Source organism: Chiloscyllium plagiosum, chromosome 21, assembly GCF_004010195.1.
Source record: "Chiloscyllium plagiosum isolate BGI_BamShark_2017 chromosome 21, ASM401019v2, whole genome shotgun sequence".
NCBI lineage: Eukaryota > Metazoa > Chordata > Chondrichthyes > Orectolobiformes > Hemiscylliidae > Chiloscyllium > Chiloscyllium plagiosum.
The window spans coordinates 41,700,763-41,721,516 of record NC_057730.1 but is presented as its reverse complement, the minus strand read 5'-3'; the positions used below and the strand labels follow the sequence as shown (position 1 = coordinate 41,721,516).

Below are 20,754 nucleotides of genomic sequence, written 5' to 3'. Positions count from 1 at the left end.
TAAATAGACAAAGTCTTTTCCCTGGAGTCAGGGAGTCCATAACTAGAGGGCATAGGTTTAGGGTGAGAGGGGAAAGATATAAAAGAGACCTAAGGGGCAACCTTTTCACACAGGGGGTGGTACGTGTATGGAATGAGCTGCCAGAGGATGTGGTGGAGGCTGGTACAATTGCAACATTTAAGAGGCATTTGGATGGTTATATGAATAGGAAGGGTTTGGAGGAATATGGGCCAGGTGCTGGCAGGTAGGACTAGATTGGGTTGGGATATCTGGTCTGCATGGACGGGTTGGACCGAAGGGTCTGTTTCCATGGTGTACATCTCTATGACTGTGGAAGGAAGGTTTTTTTAAGCAATGTGTTTATGATGTGGATTATAAGCAGATTCAGTAGTGACTTCCAGAAATGATTTGTAGATCTGTGATTAGAACATACGTACAAAACTCTGGTGAAAGAGTGGGTTTGAATGAACAAAATGGTAGGCCTTACAGAGATCTGGCACAGGAGCAATGGGCTTAGTGAGCTGCTTGTGTGGAGTGTAATTCTGTGAAGACATGTGCCTCGATTTCAAAGCTATTTTTTATCGGGATGTTTGCCTGGGACAGTGTGAAATAACATTCATTTTTGTATTGGTTTATGAGCAGAAGTATCAGCACTCCAGCTGGAAAGTCTGACCTGTTTTACTGCCACCCTGTCTCGATTGGGTAAAACTCACAGACACCACATGTTTATGGTGTTGATACCCAATATAATTATTGGCAGTGACCTCCTTCTCTGCCATGCATTTAGAGTGTTTAATCACTAAATTACTATCCTTTCCATATGACACATGCAGACGTTTACTACTGCCATAAGCAGGCCTAATTACTGGACACTTCAGGCATGTATTATGGCAGCATACTTAAATAATGTTTATATGTGGCTATTAAATGAACATTTCTAACTGTTTCTTCATTTTGCATGTGTGGCCATAAGCCAACTTTAATAAAGCCAATTAATGACCAGCCGCAAAGTGGATATGAAGATTCAGAATGGTGCACAATCACAACAATGCAACAAGCCCATCAGCCTATCTTGGCCATAATCAAGAGGGATGAAACAGAAGCATTCAAGGACACCTTTTCAACAAGGATGAAAATTTGGGAAGGTGGCTTCCTTTGAAGGCAAGAGTATAATCAGAGATGGAGAGAAAATGCAGGTTCAGAAGTCCTGAATGTACAATTATCAACAGTACCCTGCCTATTTTTGACAGAACTGCCTGTACATTGGCCTTAGCAGTCACCTACATGTCCACTAGAACTCTCCAAACACTCCAGATGATAAATATGGTCATCTTCACCTTGAAGAACAAACAAGAAGGTTCTTTTTTTTAATGTAGGAAATGAAACAGAGTTTGTATACAGCAAGCCAGTGATGTCGGTGACTAGATGATTTGTTGGTGGACCTATAAATATTGTTCAGGATACAAGGGTGAAATCCCCTCCTGTTGTTTAAAATATTTCCTATGGATGACTTACACCCACCTAAGCGGATATACTGGGCCTTAACTGAAGGTCTCACATGAAAGATGGTTTAATCTGATGCTTCAAGGCAATGCCATGGGACTATCGGCTGAAATCTTATGCTAATGCCTCTCGAGTGAAACAACCCATAGCCTCCGTGACGCAGAAATGGGTGCTCCTCAATAAACCACAGTGGACTCAAAAGAACTGTCCACAAGTCCAGTGTGCAGAGTATAGCTGCAGTCATTAAATTGGAAGAAAGTAACCAGTTGCCAGTTTGAAGCATCTGTGAAAAGTAGCAAGGTGTTGAACATTAACATCTCAGCCTTAGTAGCAAAATGATGTGGAATAAAGACATGCTATAGTTTCCAGGTGATATGCAAGTGGATCTAAATTTACATATCTTGATTTGTGAAAAGGCTGTGAATTGTTCAAATGCCCTGTTTAGCTGGCACAAATATTGTGCATGTTGCAAGAGGAACCTGATGTCATGCAGAAGTGATGGAAATTTTTACAACGATTGTAACAAATGAAAATTTAGCCTGCTTTTTTGATCCATTGGAAGAAGTGACTTCAGCTATTGGCCAGAATTGAGGAAAGTGGAAGTCTGAGAAACTGAGAAATAAAATACGTATTGCAGTTCTAGTGGGGTGTGTCCTGTGCATGCGCACACAATTTCATCCAGAGTGTAGTGCTGCCTGTGTCACAACTGAGGCTTTTCCGTATTGCAGAGGATATGTGAGACTACGGTCACCAGTGCCTCCCTCCCCACCTGCTCACTGTAACAACAGCATGTGAATAAATCACTGCCAACAACGTGTCAAAAAGGCATAAAATAGACAATCTGAGGGATCGACGAGCATTGCTGCCCCTGCACCTGACTGAATCGATATGAGGAGCCAAGAGAGAATGGGAGAGGAAACAGCTGGATTGTTTTAATATGAAATAACAGTGAGGCAGTCTGCACATGCACTGATGCTACTGTACATGGAACAAATTTATATGAAAAGTGGACACATTCAAAAGTTAGTAGTGACCAGCTGATATTGCTTATTCTGTCTGCATTCATGTGAGCTCATGATTATATTGGTGCTAAGAGTAATTACTCCATATTGAAACACAGAGGGTGAGAAGGTTTTAAAAATAATTTTAAAACAATTGCTTAAGCCATATCTTAGATATTTGAGAAGTCAGAGCACAAGTTGTTTCCAGTAAATAAGAAAAAATATAACTTGTATATTTTTGGACTGCTCTATGTTCTTTAAGTAGATGGTTGTATTTTAACCTTGTCCAAATAATCCACGATTATAAATTTGGAGAACTTCCATTTGCTGTCACATCTCATCATACGCAGACCATAACTTGAAGCCTGGATTGAAGAGAAGTCTTTAAACTAGTCATGCCTTCTCTTTCCATAAAAACATGTATAGTTTACACTGTCATGGACTCTAGCCAATTGGCTTAAAAAGTGGAGAAAGTGCCCATTGTAGAAGTCACCATATTTTCACTCCCTTGGTTTTATGGAATTATTTCAGAGTTTGCAGCACAGACGATTCAGCCGAACAGGTCTATGCTGGTGTGTATGTTCCGCAAAAGCTTTCTTCCACCTGATACCATCTCATGTAAAGAAAATAGCCTTGCAAGGAGCTCAAGTCAAAGATATGATGTTTAACAACTCCTCTCTGACTTGGGAACTGAGAGAAGATTGGGATAGATATTTCTCTGTGTCATTCAATCTCATTCGAAGAAAGAATTACTCCTGTGAATTAGCTGTGACTGCTGAAGATTCCGCACTTACTTTCAGGTATTCAGTCTGAGATTTCAGCCTATACCATTCAGTCTGTTTATTTGTATTTTGCAGATAACATTTCCATTTGGTTCTGTGGATCCAGAGATTGTTTGTTTGATTGCCCACGTTGTGACAATGGCTTTCAACATTGAGATAAAATCTCAATATTAAAACAAATTCTTATTACAATAGTCCTATCATACTTCTCATGAGGCTCTTGCTGATCCTCTGAACTGGCCGAGTAAGCCACTCTGTTCAAGTGGACTGAATAATGCCAGCAATGCTCACAATCCATGAAAGAGTAAGTAACAGTTTAAAAAAGCCACATCTGTTCTGCCAGGTGAATGTTAAAGATCTAACAGCACTAAAGAGCATGCACATTATCCCCAGTGTCCTGACCAACATTTATCTCTCAACCAACCTCACAAAAATGGAATTATGTGCTCATTGTCACAGTGCTGTTGTGTGTCCAAATTGGTTGTTTGGCTTCCTATTATTACAACAGAGAATACACTTCAGAATTACTTCATTAACTGTGAAGAGCTTAGAGATGTCCCGAGGTGATGAAAACAAGCCTTTCTTCTCACACAATGCTGGATCACTTTTACCAACTGCTGTTTATTTCTGCTGAAATCACTATAATCAACATGAGCTGTTGACTTGAGATCCAGATTTAAAATGAATTAACTTCTTATAGAAGTTAACTAAGTAGGACATACACGGCTTATATACAAAGACAGCAGTATGTAAAGTTTCACCCTCCCCTTTACAGCACAGCATCAGAAACTTACCCAATATTCATGTTGTTTTATCCTGGACCATGCTGCTTCTCATGCTTTCACTGATTCAGCCTTCCCCTCCCTGTCCTTCTCTCCTTACAGCCTTACAGACTATATTTTTGTTAGTCTTGAACTGCACAGAATCTGTATGAAGGGACTCTGACCATTTACAAACTGATTAAGTCAGAAGCAGGTCTTATACACACTATCAAAAAATAGCATTTTCTCACAAGGTAAAGCCCACCTTTTGAAACCACACATATTGCAGCATGTTGCCATTTTAGCCTTTCTAGTTATGATGGTGCAATGGTTACGCTGCTGAAACACTAGCCCAGAGAATCTGAATTTGAAACATTTTCAGAATTTAAATTCAGTTTGAAAGTCTATCTAGGAAATAAAAAGGTAATTTCCTTCAAGGTGAAGTTGTTATAAAAACGCTAACTGGTTCAGTAATATCTTTGAGAGAATGATACCTCTTGAACCAGTCTGGACTCAGTGTGGATACAGCCCCACACTATTGGGATTGACTCTTTAATGGTGCTCAAAGTGGCTTAATGAAAACTGAGTTGCATCAAACTAGGTAAATGAAAGGTGAACAATGAACACTGGTCTTGCCACTGATGCCCATAACCCAAGAATGAATTGAAAATAAGCCTCAACACATGAAGTAATTTGTGTGTCTTCATGACCCTATCTGCTTCTATCTAAGTTATATTGAGTTGACCGTACATGTTTCATTTAGCTTTTACTTTATGAAGCATACACCACTCACTCACAGCCAAAATCAACAGCCAGATTTTTTTGTTTATTCCTTTATCTAGAAACAGGGGATGCGCTTCTGTATTAAAGTGCCAACAGCAACTATTTGCTTTTATATTGTGTCTTTAACACAATAAAAACATCAAGTCTTTCACTGTTACCTAAAGAAGGCGACAGTCTAGATCAATTAGATCTATTATAGATCCAAGATGGTGGCAGAGTAGGACTGTCCAGCCAGAGCTCGTCCACTCCATACATTCCTTTTTCTTTTTTATCTCTTTTTTTTTTTGTCTCTCGTGTTTTTTTCTCTCTTCTGTTTTTTTCCTCTTCTGCCAGCAGCCCGGAGCAGAGCGGGGGCAGCCAGTGACGTGCGAATGATGGCCATCAACCTGGAGCCGGGTGGGGTCAGCTCGCATCCTGGAGCAGTGCAGGGACGGCCATTAACCTGGACTGGAGCTGAGACAGAGGCCAATAGCCAAGAGCAAAGATGGCTACTAGTTGGGAACTGGTGGAACCCAGTCAGACCATGTGGAATCCGTTATAGAAAGACATTAATGTTTATCTTTTTAGACTTATTTCTTATTTTCCTAAATTATACTATATATACCTGTTAAGGTTGTGTAACGTTTTTTGTACGAGGCACTTTATTCATAAAATGGCGCTGTGTGCTGACAACATTCTCCACTTTTCACTGCCCTTCTGTTCTTTTGTAACTTGAGTACACATGACAATAAACCTAATTCTCATTCCAGTTCTAATATTTGGACAGGTGTTGAGAGATTTGTTTGAGGTAGATCTGAAAGAGAGTGTGGCCCTGAGCTGAGGCAGGGCTGACTGCAGGGAAAGTAGGTGGGGGCAAATGGCTGTTCGGGTGGAGTGGAGGATTCAGAGGGAGAACAGTTTCTGGAGGCTTTGGATTTGCTGTAGGTCATGGTTATTCTGGTTGGGATCTCCAGCATATGCAGTCCTCACTTTCTCCTCATCGCTAAATCTGAAGGAGCCTCTTTGAAAGAAGAGAGCAGTAAAGATGGAGGGGAAATTCTATTGTTTTGGGCCAAAGGACTAAAGCTAATGGTAGGCCCGAAGGTTGGGCAAATGCAATAGGCATCATTTGACGAATGAAGAGGAGATGTCACGTTTCAAGGCCTGGAGTTACATAGATAGGATGGGCCCTTGAAGAGATTTGAACACAATGATAAGAGTTTTAAATTTAAGCTATTGATGGATGAGGAGTCAGTGTAGGTCAGTGAGCAAGAGCGGTAGATGAACAGGCCAATCACTTATGTATGGCACTGGACTGCTGTGATGATCAGACTGGGTCAGGCAGTCAGCTTCCCTTTACTAAAGGGCAACTGGTGAACCAGTGGAGGTTTTATAACTGTCTGCCAGCTTTACTTTTAGATATCAGCTTTCTACTCTCAAATTGATGGACATTTGTAAAACTATACTGGATAAGCTGAAGTTTGAGTGTGGAATGTGGAGCATTGAAATAGTCAAAGGTAGAGATGGCAAATAAATCCATAACACTGGTACAAAATGAGGAATTTGAGATTGTTGCATTATTTTGATTTCAATATTTTAACTCTACATTACTTTATGATTTTGCTTTGGACAGCAATAACCCACTCCCTTTAAGACGACAACATGATGGTATATTGCCCAAGAAGAAGAGGCACGGTGGCTCAGCGGTTAGCACTGCTGCCTCACAGTGCCAGGACCCGGGTTCAATTCCCACCTTGGGCGAATGTCTGTGTGGAGTTTGCACATTCTCCCTGTGTTTGTGTGGGTTTCCTCTGGGTACTCCGGTTTCCTCCCACAATCCAAAGATGTTCTGGTCAGGTGAATTGGCCATAGTGTTAGGTGCATTAGTCCAGGGTAAATATAGGGGAGTGGGTGTGGGTGGGTTACTGTTCAGATGGTCAGTGTGGACTTGTTTCCATACTGTAGGGAATCTAATCTAAAAGAGTGATTTTTCGCTCTGCATCATGGCGGCAGAATAGGTTAGCCAGAATAAGTCTTAAACATTGGTTAACGAAGAGGCCAGATAGATTCCAAGATGCTCTGAAGCTAACTAAGTCCCTATAATACAGCTGTTGTTGTCATGTGCCTACAGGTCATGTTCTAATAGTAATTAGTGAGTAGTAAACTACATTACTGGAGGCTGAACTTGGATATCTGATTCTCTTGATTGCATCAGTTTTTAAGAGAAAGAAATTAGCAGAATGACATCACTCTGGAAATGGAATGGCCCATTTATTCACTATTAGTTTGACACAGCTGGTCAGAGAAGTCATGGGCTTATGCCCCTGCAATTGGGTTGGTTTACTCTGACAGCAGAATCCTCCGGTCCCAGAGAAGGCAGGAAGGGCATTCACTTAGAGGGAGTGGTGTGTACCCTATCCCTGACATCTTCCCAGTGCCTCCTGAAGTAAGTTCCAGGTGGGAAGATTCATAGCTGACCTTCCTGAATGACCCCTAATTGAAATCACTTAAATGTCCAATTAATAATCTAATAATGTTAATGAGGATTTCACGAGGTGCCCTACTATTTTTTGAAAACAATCCATTAACTATTTTTTTCAGTCATCTGAGCACATAGATAAGGATCTCCAGGCTGTGGCTGCTCGGAATAACCAGTTGGAAAATGATCCGCCAACAAGCAGCCCTCCTGGACGGACAAAGAGTGTGACTCTTATTGGCTTGTGGGGGATGGGAGTGCTCAATCAAAAGTCCTTAGTGCCAGATTGAGATCAGATACCTCTGACGAGAGAGAGTCCAATAAGAGAAAATCCCTGGAGCCGTTGCTCAGGAATCCGCACTTCTGTACTCGCGGGTTCGAGTGGCTGTCGGAGGGGAGGGCCGTGGCGGCGAGGGTGACCAGGGTCGGGGATGTGCTGGGTGCCGGGGGCCTGGGCTGGACGCTGCCGTAGGACATAGCGAGCAGGGCAGCGGTAGATGTCCGGTACGTGGCCACCGCCATCCGACGTAGTGCACCAGTTGGAGGACGCTCAGGTGTGTGGTGGGATCCCGTCCGCGCTCACCCCAGCCCGGACGGAATTTCACATTGGCCCCAAGGTCCCGTACTTCCCGCGGGAGCCTGTGCCCCACAACATGAGCCGCCTCCGAATTTTTAATTTTGTTTCGTTTAAGGAGGTGAAAAGAAGGGCCCTGTATAGACTGCTGCTGCACACTATCCACCTCTTCTCCCTCATCCACCGTCCGGACACGCCTTGGCGTGCCCATTTTCCACCGGGCGGTGGGGATCCCCAGTGGAGGGCTCTCTACGCGGGAGTCCTCCCCCTTTCTCTCAGGGATCTGGGGTGGAGGGTGTTGCACGCAGCAGTCCCCTGCAACCGCAGGTTGCTGTGGTTCACGGACTCCCAGCCCAACTGCTTGTTCTGTGGCGCTGTGGAGTCGGTGGACCACGTGTATATTGGGTGTGGGCGTTTGCACTCCCTTTTTGATTTTGTTAAAAACCTTCTCCTCTGTTTTTGGGTGCACTTCAGTCCCACGCTCCTGATCTTTGGGCACCCGGTACGGAGGAAGGAGGGCAGGTCTGAAGACCTCCTCGTGGGTCTGCTCCTGGGCCTGGCCAAACTGGCCATCAACAGGTTGAGGCAGCGGGCCGTGGAGGGGGTCGTTAGGGCCGACTGCCTGCCCCTCTTCCGCGGTTACGTTAGAGCCCGGGTGTCCTTGGAGAAGGAGCACGCGGCGTCGACCAACACCCTGGAGTTGTTCAGGGAGAGGTGGGCGCCGCAGGGAGTGGAGTGCATCATTTCTCCCTCCAACTCTATTTTGATTTAGTCCCTACCCTCCCCTTCACTGTTTTGATCACACACCACTGCCCTTTGATGTGAAGGGCAGTGCTTGTCACTGGCCACCCGGGAAGAAAAATAAAACAAAAAAAAAATAAACAGGAGTGTCTGATCTTTGGGCACCCGGTACGGAGGAAGGAGGCCAGGTCTGAAGACCTCCTCGTGGGTCTGCTCCTGGGCCTGGCCAAACTGGCCATCAACAGGTCCAGGCAGCGGGCCGTGGAGGGGGTCGTTAGGGCCGACTGCCTGCCCCTCTTCCGCGGTTACGTTAGAGCCCGGGTGTCCTTGGAGAAGGAGCACGCGGCGTCGACCAACACCCTGGAGTTGTTCAGGGAGAGGTGGGCGCCGCAGGGAGTGGAGTGCATCATTTCTCCCTCCAACTCTATTTTGATTTAGTCCCTACCCTCCCCTTCACTGTTTTGATCACACAGCACTGCCCTTTGATGTGAAGGGCAGTGTTTATCACTGGCCACCCGGGTGTTTTCCTGTCTTCCTGGTGGTGGAAATTGAATAAAGATTCGTGCACTTTGTGTCTTTCACTGTGTCTCACACCTGCACACACACACCAAAAAAAGGAAAAAAAAAAGACAAAAAAGAGAAAATCCCTTTGTTCAGGGAGAGGTGGGTGCCGCAGGGAGTGGAGTGCATTATTTCCCCCTCCAACTCTATTTTGATTTAATCCCTGCCCTCCCCTTCACTGTTTGATTACACAGCATTGCCCTTTTGTGAAGGGTCCTGCTTGTCACTGGCCACTCGGGTGTTTTCCTATCTTCCTGGTGGTGGAAATTGAATAAAGATTCGTGCATCTTGTGTCTCTCACTGTGTCTCACACCTGCACACACACACCATGGGAAAAAAAAGAGGAAATCCCTGCTCTTGCTTCTGATTCTCTGCTGTCGTCTTCCTGTGACCTTCACTGCTGGAAATAACTCTCCCCGACTGAAAATCACCTCCCTATGGCCTTGAATTCCCAGCAGCAGTCATGGCGTTTTCTGTGGCATATCTGAGCACAGGTGCTATCAGGTTCTTATTAGCCTAACTAGAAGGGTCTAGGGCTCCTAATTCTGGGTGAAGACAAACTGTTGGCATTGGAAATGCCTGATGAAAGATCTGGAGGGGCCCACGTTTACAAGTCAGAAAACTATTCAATGCTTTTTCAGGCAGTGCGCAAGACACCTGACAAATTTTGAAGCCTCCACCCAAAAATATGAATGCACAATCTTGGGCTTGACACTGAAGTGCAATATTGATGGGATGCTGTATTCTGCTATTCTGATGCTGTAGTTTGATCTAAGTTCTATTTCTATGCTCACATAACTGAAAAAAAATCATAGATTTTTTTCAGTAAAACATTTGGGGAACTTGGTATCCTCATCAACATTATTAGACAATGAAAATCAAGCTAATGTTAATTTATTTTCATGAGTTCTCTAGCACAAACCTTCGTTAAAGCTTGACTTATTGGCATTCTACCTATTTAAGCTGTTGCGTAGATAGAAATTAAAAGTTAATTCTGCAAAAACACAGTGGAAGGAAAAGATCTGTGAATAATCAGTGATCAATCAAACATTTTCAGTCATTGTGAGGGTGTTCCCAACTAAACTAAATGAAACATTAGAAAGTACATCAATGGAATTTTGAATAATTTTGGAACACCATTCAAATCTTGTGAACAGTTTATCAAACTTAAATTCCAGAATTTTGGTGCATTGAAGAATTTTTGAAAAAAGAACAATAGTTATGGGGAAGGTTGAGAGATGCTCAAGATGACGAGATTTCTGCAGAGAAAATAAAGGGAAAAAAATGAAAAGATTTGTTTGCACTCTGTTGTCTGGATTTGGAATATTCCACCTGAAAAAGCAGGGGAAGCTGTTTTTTCAAATACTTTAAAAGGGAATTGGACAGGTATTTAAGTTTGGGAAATTTAACAGGGTTATGAACAAACAGTGGGAATGTAGAACTAAGCTCACTTCATTTGAAAAGGAATGGCCTTCTGTACTATAGGTTTCTACAATTCTGTGAATCCTAAACTTGAGGATCGAGGATATGTGGAGCTTCAAAAACCTTCAAGGACCTGCAATGAGTTGGTGTCAATTTCAAGTCACCACAAGCGTGGAGAAGGAAGTTAGACGAAACCTCTTAGTGATGAGATTTTGTGTAATACTTTATAGGAAATTGCATCAAGGAGAACACGGGATTCTGAGGAGGCAGTGGTGTTTTAATAAAAGACATCGGCATAGTAGCTTCTCTGTGCTGTAACCTTGTATAGTTCTGAAGCTGTAGATATAAACAGAGGCTATTTGACTTGGAAAATCAATGCAAGTCAAGAGGACAATGATCTAATATTAGTAAATTGTGAAACTGATGATAGATTAGGTTTCTTTACAGCTTAGTAGATATACGGGCAAATGGGTGGTTAGCATTTTACTGATGAAAAATTATTCCTTCAAAAGAAAGAATAACATCTGCCTGGAATGAAGAATGCAGAAAAAGTATAATAGCTGAGAGAATTCTGCCTCAATATCTGATTATATGGTTTTCTAGTAGTTTCCCTGATTGAGACAGGCCTTTTAAGAGAGAAAGTTCAAAATGGGTCAATATTGATATCCTGTCTGGCAGATTAGCAACAGTTTGAAATCCGCTTCGCTCACCTCTTCTTGTTTTCTAGGTCAAGAGATGGAGGCCAGTCGTTCAGAGACAGAGAATTTCTGCAGCCTGAAGGATGAGGAAGATGTGGTGTGGGAGAACGTGGAATGTAACCGACACGTTCTCAGCCGATACATTAATCCAGCCAAACTTACACCATACCTTCGGCAGTGCAAAGTCATTGACGAGCAGGATGAAGATGAGGTGCTCAATTCACACATGCTGCAGTCCAAAATTAACAGATCAAGTAATTGAGTTTCAATTTTTACATTAAGTTACAGCGGTTGCACCTTTTCTTAAAAATAATGTGTTCCCACAGATTTATGTCAAATGGCAATACTGGCACCATGAAATTATGTTAGAAGAAATTACTTGGCTTTGTTTTTCTCATTCTTTGGTTGCAACCTCACTGGCAAAACCAACCATCCATCACCAACCATCCATCCCTAGTTGCTTTCTGGAAAATAGTGGTGAGCTTCCTTGAACCACATGGTGGCTCAGTGGTTAGTATTGTTGCCTCACAGCACCAGAGACCCAGATTCAGTTCCAACCTCAGGCAACTTTCTCTGTGGAGTTTGCACGTTCTCCCCATGTCTGCATGTGTTTCCTCTGCATGTTCCGGTTTCGTCCTACAGTCCAAAGATATGCAGGTTAGATGGATTGACCATGCTAAATTGTCCCATCATGATCAGGGTTATGTAGGCTAGGTAGGTTAGCCATGGGAAATGCAGGGTTACAGGGATAGCTTCGTGTCTGGGTGAGATGCTCTTCACAGGGTTGGTGTGGACTTGATTGACCAAATGGGAGAAACTGACAACTGCAGATGCTGGAGATCAGAGCTGAAAATGTGTTGCTGGAAAAGCACAGCAGGTCAGGCAGCATCCAAGGAGCAGGAGAATCGACATTTCGGGCATGAGCCCTTCTTCAGGAATTGGCCAAATGGCCTCTTTCGTCACTGTAGGGATTCTATGATTCTGATTGCAGTCCACATGATCAATGTGCTCTGACAGTACCATTAGGTATAGGATTCCAGATATTGATCCAACAATAATGAAGGAATGGTGATATAATTCCAAGCCAAGTTCCTGTTGTGGTTTGGAGAGGACTTAGGAATCGATGGTGTTCCCATACACCACCTGTCATTGCCTTTTTACATAATGAGTTTGATTTGGGGAAATTCTGCTGAAGAAGCTTTACAATATCTCTTGTTTGACAGTTAATTACATCCTTTGCCAAATATATTGTACTTCATTTTCTGAACAAACCTCTGTCTCAAGCCTTCCTTTGTGCTTTCCTCTCAATTGAGAGATTGATACACATAAAAGAAGGTCTTTTGAGCATGGTTTCCCTCTGTCTTTGGCTTTTTAGCAAATGTACTGGATGTGTAACACTGTTTTTCCTACACATACACACACACACACACACACACACCATCTCAACCCTCACCTACTTATCTAGGTTCTACTACAGCTGTTGTGTGCTCTGTAGAAAGGTTCCTTCAACAATACTAACTGGCTGCACAGACTTCAAGAGCCACAGTGCTGTTCTTAAATGCATGGAGAGCCTGTTGGACAATATGGGAGAAATTTACATCAACAACTCTTTCCCATAAAATGCAGATTTGTGACCCTGTTTGAGCCTGATATCTCAGAAGTCTATAGAACAATCCTGCCCCATAGTAGAAAGACTCCTAAACTCTGGGGAAACAAGTGTGAAAACCCAGGAAAATATGGTTCTATAAATGTGCCTTGAATTAAAGAATTCGCTTCTATCAAGCAACACTGAGTGCGAGCAGCCTGTGTTTCCACTGATTTCAACAACTGTAAATCTACCTTCTACAATTCAGTGCTGCTGACTCCCATTTGTAAATGTAAGAGGAATGGCAATCCATCAATAATACAGATGATTGTCTGTTTTGCTACTTCTTTATCCCAGAAGTAGTAAATATGGAATTCATCATCTCAAAAGAGTAATGGAATCATCAGGAGATTTAAGGGGAAGCTCGATCATGGTATCAGAATGTGCTGGTAGAAGTGGATAAAGTTATTTGGGAAGAAAGTCACGTGGAACAAACCCACCAGATAAACCAATCAGGCCAAATGGCATGTGGTGCAAATGTGATGTTGATGTTATACTATGAAAGAGGGAATTAATCCACCCTTGTTGAGTTCTACCTCATGTTAGAATGTCTGGATTGAGCTTCCAGGGAGATCCTGACTCCTGGTGTGCTCCTACTAAATAAAAACCGAAAGAACTGCAGATGCTGTAAATCAGAAACAAAAACAGAAATTGCTGGTAAAGCTCAGCAGGTCTGGCAGAATCTGTGAAGAGAAATCAGAGTTAACGTTTTGGGTCTGGCGACCCTTGCTCAGAATTTCTGAAACTTTAACAATGATTTCTCCTCGTGTGTCCCTCTGCCTAAGGATAAGTTTAAATGTGAGAGAAAATAGTTCAAATGAAATGTCACTTTGTTTGCTCTTTTCAAAGGCCGTCTTCTGGATATCCTCCAAACAAAGGGACAGAGAGGGTATGTTGTTTTTTTGGAAAGTCTTGAGTTCTATTATCCAGAATTATACAAGCTGGTCACAGGGAAGGAGCCCACACGAAGATTCTCCACCATTGTAGGTAAAGGACTACCCTCATTAAACTTATAAATTTCTATTTCTTGGAATAAGTCTTATTTTTAAAGCTATGTACTGTTGCAATAAATTACAGGTAACTATTATAATAATGTTACAGGCTATGCAAAGGGTTTGAACTGAGATATAGAACCCCACAATTGAAATAATAACTGAAGTCTCTGGGCTTATTTTCTCTCTCGTCTAGCCCTTTTGTTTACTCAATTGAGCTCAATACCCGTCCATCCCATCCCAAGGTTTGCTGTCTGACTCAAAGACTGTGTGTATCTCCTCTGATATTAAGTCAACCTTTTCCTTTATAAGGCTTAGCAACTCCTTCAAGTCAGTTCCATCTAAATTATTATGGCTTAAACAGACCACTAAGAAAAATATCAATAGAAATGAAACAAAAGTGTCGTTGGTGGGTGTTTTTTTTATTATGGTTGAGATAGGTTTAACATGAGAGGGAAAAGATTTAAAAGGGACCTACGGTACAACTTTTTCATGTAGATGGTAGTGCATATATGGAATGAGCTGCCAGAGGGAGTGGTGGAGTCTGGTACAATTACAACATTTAAAAGGCATCTGGATGAGTGTATGAATAGGAAGGGCATGGAGGAATATGGGCCAATGCTGACAAATGGGACTAGATTAATTTAAGGATATCTGATCAGCATGGATGAGTTGGACTGAAAGGTCTGTTTCTGTGCTGAACAGCTCTATGACTCTATGTAAGGGATGTCAGTGATGAAAATCCCTCTTAATAGCAAATAGTTGGTGGAGCAAGGTGACCCAGCTGCTCTGTAAATGGGGAAGATATTAACTTACTTATCCAAACTCTCCAAATACCAACAAGCAGATTTTACATAAAGGTACACAATGTAAAAAATAGTTCCTGTACTCTGCAATAAGGTAAATACTTTACACTTCCAAATTTAAAGCCATTCTTGAGACCAGTTCAGGAGTGGTTCAATTACTTCAAGCTGCACTTAATCCTTAAATTAAAAGTATTTGGATTCAAACTGAGTTAGTCCTTGATTTTTATTAGTCCCAATATTGACAACCAAACCTTCAGCTGCCTGGGCCCCATCATTAGTCCAAATATTGGCGACCAAACCTTCAGCCATCTGGGCCCCATCATTAGTTCCAATATTGGCGATTAAACCTTCAACCACCTGGGCCCCATCATTTGGAATTCCCTCCCTTAACCGTTCCACTTAAATTTTAAGGTGCTTCTTAAAATCTACTTGCCTCTTTGTCAAATATTTTGGTCACCTGTTCTAATATCACCTTATCCCCTTATCTAGATCAGTGTCAAATTTCTATCTGATAACATCTGGTAAGGTGCTAAACAAATGCAAATTGTTGTTGTTAAACTTAAAGAATGCAGTCGGGGCATGAAATTCTTTTGACATACCTCACTCTGCAATACATGTTCTGTATTGCAGTGGAAGAAGGACATGAGGGTCTGACACAGTTTCTGATGAATGAGGTCATAAAGCTGCAACAGCAGACAAAAGCCAAGGAGATGCTACGGTGTGATCTGCAGGCGAAAATGAAACAGCTTGAGGATGAGAAGAAACAACTGAAACTAGTGAATCAAGAACTACATACCTTCCAGGAACGTTATAACAAAATGAAGGAGGAGAGAAACAACTACAATGATGAGCTTATGAAAGTCAAAGATGATAATTACAACTTAGCCATGAGGTATGCACAGCTCAGTGAAGAGAAGAATATGGCAGTGATGAGAAGCCGGGATTTGCAACTTCAGGTATGACCTAGGATGCTTGGTTACTGACTGGTGAAAAACCGTAGACCTATATTTACAGTGTTCGGAGTTATAAAGATAAGTGCTGTAATGCTACTGGTTTCAATATAAATGCTGTAACACTGGGGTAATGGAGTGTCAGTATCAGTGCTACAGTATAAGTATCAGCAGGAACTCTGGAACATTACTGGTAATGGGATATCAGTATCAGTGCTGTAATAATGTTCAAGTCAGTATTGATTCTTTTTAAATATTGCTGGTAATGGGGTATCAATGTCATTTTGAATAATTCACCTCCTGACTCCTCAAAGCTTGTCCACCATCTACAAGGCACAGGCCAGGAGTGTGATGTAGTATTCTGAACTTGCCTGGATGAGGGCAGCTGCAGCAACATAAGAAGCTTGACACCAGGAGGATAAAGCAGTCTGTTTGATTGGCTCCCTGTCCACAAATATTCAGTCCCTCCATCACTGATGCTCACTTGTAACACTGTGTACCGTCCAGTGTTGCTGCTAATTTGATTTTCTTCCACACAAATGTCTGAGGTCTGTTCATGGCAGTGACTAACGGAACTGGAAGTTAATGTTGTGAATGACATTGGCGCACCAATCAGCATGCACAGACCTGGAGCAGTGGCACATGCAATTGGTTCAATCTCTGCAGGATGCATTGCAGTAATTCAGCAACACCCCAGAAACAGCACCTTCTAAACCCAAAACCACTTCCATCTCGAAGGGCAAGGGCTGCTGCTACATTGTAACATCACCACGTGCAAGTTTCCCTCCAAGTCACTCACCGTACTGACTTTGAAATATATCATTGTTTCTTCAGTGTCATTGGTTCAGATCCTAAAATTCCCTCCCAATAACATTGTGGATTAACCTACACCAGATGGACTGTAGGTGGTTCAAGAAGGCAGCTCGCCAGTACCTTCTTGAGATCATCTAGGGATGAGCAATAAAAGCTAGCCAGCCAGTGACATGGGCATCCCATCAACAATTAAGAGGAGTTCTGTAATATATTTGGTAAAGGGTAGCCTGCATGACTGCTGATGTACTGATAATAGATCCCAGGAATATATTTTACCTTTCAACAAACTAATAGTTCTGGTTAAATGAACCACTACTGTTATCGACTGAAACACTTTGCAAGGTGTCAAGAAATTTAGCTCATTTATTAGTGTTATATACAATACATTTTGTAACAACTTAATTCACAATTAATAAAAAGCAGCAATTTTGTCCAAGTTCCACCAAGCAAACATCCTACTCGGTAACCATGTCAGTATTGTACTTGTGATCACCAACTTTATTTTTACAATTGAAGATCCACCAAACACAAGGCAACATTAAGTAGGAAGAATAGAGCTTGCTCAAAAAAGAAATGATTGCAATGTTTGAATGGATCTTTATGTTAAATCATGTCTGGTTTAAAGATGGAGTCTAGCATTTTGAATGCTGTAAAATGCAGAATTCTTTTATGCAAAGTGCTTCAAGGTAATGTTGTTGAGCAGATTGAGTTGAAACATATGATCATGCGGTAAAACTGGCACACAGCTACAGTACTATCCTACCATAACCATCCAAATAAGACATATAATTATCACTTTCATCTCAAACAAGCTGCTTCAGTTTGATATTCAGTTGAGGGAAATCACGTTCTGTTTACACTAAACTTCAATGACTCAAACTCATCTTATCTTAATATGAAAGAAACAAACATATTCAACTTCATTTCCTGTTTTTCACTTGAGTATGTCCCTAACACCTGGCAGTTGATGGAATTTTATTTTTTGAAATGTTGTCATTGTTGTAAAGTTGGGACACCTCTGGCAGAATTTTAGCTGAATACAAAGTGCTGGATTTGGATACGCATAGGGTGGGGTGTTCTGGGTTGGAACTGGGTGGCAAAACCCTGAAAGATACATTGGGTCAGGAACCTGATATGATCCCACATACCTTTTTGGGTTTAAACCAGGCGAGTTTGTACACACAAATGAGATGCTGACGAGAGAGTCTGTTTTCATAACATCGGATGGGGGATGAATATTGGCCTGGGCATCAAAGACAATCCCTTGATCCTTCTTTAACATAGTGCAATGTAATCATTTGCATCTCTCTGAGAGAGTAAATAGGCCCTTAAAATAATGCCTCATCTGAAAAATGACACCTCGGACAGTGAATTTTACCTCTGTATTTCGCTGGAATGTCGGTCTAGAGTTTGTACTTAACTCTCTGAAGTATGGGTTCAAGCCACAATCTTTGGACACAGATGCAAGAGTGCTACGTAGAAATTTAAGGGGCTGGATTGAAAGTAAGCTGTTTGGGGGAAAATGGTGGTGGATCCCATAGTAGAATAAGTACTTCCCCAAGCCCGTGGTCTGAGAACAGTTGAGCTGTCATTTATTACCCATCATCTGTTGTACTGAAAACATGATATAGACCACCTTCTTGAAGGTGATGGTTTTGATACAAATAATTTGCTTTCAGCTAAAGTAGCTAAGAGTTAACCATGTTAATGTGAGATTTAGAGCTTTGATATCGATCTGATTGAGTAAGAGTTCTAGGTTTCCTTCCCTGAAGGATATTATTGAAGCAGTTTAGTTCTAATTTTAATCCAACATCTCTTTGACCACCTTCACTAAACTGTACATTTAATTCTAAATCTTTTAATCTGATCAATTTCTCAAAAGGCATTTTCTAAATTATTTGTCTAAATCTTTGAATTACTGGTTCCGTAACAAATCCAAGATACAACAGCATCCAGAAGTAATAAAATTGATAAATTTTCTTTTAAGGGAACACTTGTGATTATGTGAAAGAAAAGGCTGTAAGAATTCATTTCAAGGAGTGACCCTGAGGAAGAATTAAATAAGAATCTTTTTTCATCCTCCTACTGGGCAATGGCATAGAATTTCTTCCACTTCTCACACCATAACTTTGGTGAAAGATTTGCTGTTTACAATGATTCTTCAAAGTTTCTATCTCCTTTACTGAGGAGATCGGAAAATCACCTGTCGATGTTCTAGATACTTAAGTTTTTGTCTGAATGAAAACACCATGCACTATAATGTTTCTTACTACTTAAATCACTCTCTGGACATGAAACACTAATCTGAGACAATGACTCTGGGATAGATAAAGCTGTGTGCAACTTCTTTGTAGTTCCTAATGATAACCTAAGAGCAACATGACTGTATCCCTGAAATCACCGATCCAGTTTGAGTCGACCATAGTAAACGTCAATCTTTGCTGTGTGGTTTGGATCTTTAAAGATAGTGGGCTCTTGGAGGAATTCATGCAGCATAAGTCACTCATCAACAATTCTTCTGTGTGCTTTACACAGGCATTCTGTTCATTGATGTTAATGGACAGATAATCCTGGACCATATTCCAAGACTTTTCTATTCGGCCACTTGTTGACCATGTAGTACTGCAGATGGAAAATTCATCTGTTGGATAAATGTCATCTACTCTGCATTGACCAGCAATAGTGCAGTGCAAATGGACGTATATGTACATGGACCAGCACTGATCCACGAGCCATTAACACTGATCCATTAATTGATAATTAGCATTAATCCACTAGCCAGTAACATTGATCCATTAACCTTTAACATTAATTGTTAACAGTAATCCATTAACAGTTACAACTGATGCACTAACCGTGCACACAGATCAACCATTGATCAATCAACAGTTAATTTTAATCTGTTAAAAGCCAACATTGCTCAGCTGCTGATACTGATCCGCTAACCACAAACAGTGATCTCTTAGCCAGTTTTACTGATGTGTTAATCACAAACATTGATCCATTTAATCCTGGACCATGTGAAATTGAAAATTGTTTATTTGATCAATTGTTTGCACATTTACCATGATACAATGAAAAGTGTTGTTTTTGTGTACTATATAGGCAGACCCTACTATGCAAAGTGCATCAGGATAGTAGAACAGAGTGTAGAATACAGTGTGATAGCTCAGAGAAGATGCAGAGAGAGCAAAATTACTATTTGAGAAGTCACTTCAAAAGTTGGATAACAGCAGGAAAGAAGCTGATCTTTAATCTATTTGTATGTGTAATCAAACTTGTGTATCTTCTGCCCATGGAAGGGGGGGTGGGGGGGTTGGAGGGAAGAGAGTGTAACCAGTGTGGGAGGGGTCTTTGATTATATTGGTTGCTTTCCCAAGGCAGCAGGAAGTACAGATGGAGTTAATGGATGGAAGGCTGGTTTGCGTGGTGGACTGGCCTGTGTTCACGACTCTCTGTAGTTTCTTGCAGCCTTTCCTATTATAAATGTTCACGCTGCCTTTAATTTATTTTGACTTGTGAATTCTGAGAGGACAAATTGATAACTAATTCAAAAGATTGTTATACTTAATAAGGTTAATTTAATAGTACCCCCAAGCATAAATTTAAAATGACACAAAAATTAATATAATTTTAGAACATGATCTCTGATTTTATTCGTTGAGAGTAATGATTTTAAAAAACCACAAAATCTCCTTTGTAATTTTACTTCCAGCAAGTAAATCCTAAAGTAAAATCAAGCATTCAAATTGTCAAAAATGTTGCCAGCAAACTCTGACTGCTGACAACTTCTTCTGACACCTAGTCATGTTCTTCCTTCCAACTCTTGGTTAGGTTTCCAATATCTAATTGGATTTTTCTTTCCCTCAACCATAGTGCTGATTTCTCACAACTGTCATAATGATCTCCTCCGTGTTTAACCTTTTATACCCTTTCCAAAGGACAAAGGGTTTATTTACAATATTGACAGACCACACCATCCCTTGAAGCTTCTTTTAAAAACACAATCTCCAACTTTGTTCTGCACTGTTTGTTTAAATTTGTCAAAAACACTATTCATCCTACATTCACTTTCTCCAGTAATTTCCAACCTGAAGCCCCTTGCAGTCAGACTTTTGTAAAAGAAATGTTTGTATGTTGCTGAAAATTAGGTCTCCTCTTACCTAAATTATTTAATACTCCATCAATATTTCTCATTAGTCTGAACTATCTCAATTATTTCTCCTTCTAGTATTTTTGTTTCCGTTTCCCAAAACAGCAGGTTTGT

At 41.2% G+C, this 20,754-nt stretch overlaps 1 protein-coding gene and 1 long non-coding RNA gene across 4 annotated transcripts in view; one reads left to right on the top strand and one right to left on the bottom strand.

The window, feature by feature from the left end:
* card11 (caspase recruitment domain family, member 11) overlaps positions 1–20,754 on the top strand; it is a 243,054-nt gene that overhangs the window by 83,931 nt on the left and 138,369 nt on the right. For both annotated transcript variants that reach the window (XM_043711898.1, XM_043711897.1), the window contains exons 2-4: positions 11,311–11,535; positions 13,776–13,913; positions 15,355–15,680. In XM_043711898.1, the coding sequence (XP_043567833.1) occupies positions 11,311–11,535; positions 13,776–13,913; positions 15,355–15,680 (689 nt within the window). The remainder of the gene's footprint in view (positions 1–11,310; positions 11,536–13,775; positions 13,914–15,354; positions 15,681–20,754) is intronic.
* The window catches only part of LOC122560796, a 162,841-nt gene that overhangs the window by 112,725 nt on the left and 29,362 nt on the right, over positions 1–20,754 (bottom strand). For both annotated transcript variants that reach the window (XR_006314813.1, XR_006314814.1), the window contains exon 3: positions 15,324–15,449. This is a non-coding gene — a long non-coding RNA (uncharacterized LOC122560796). The remainder of the gene's footprint in view (positions 1–15,323; positions 15,450–20,754) is intronic.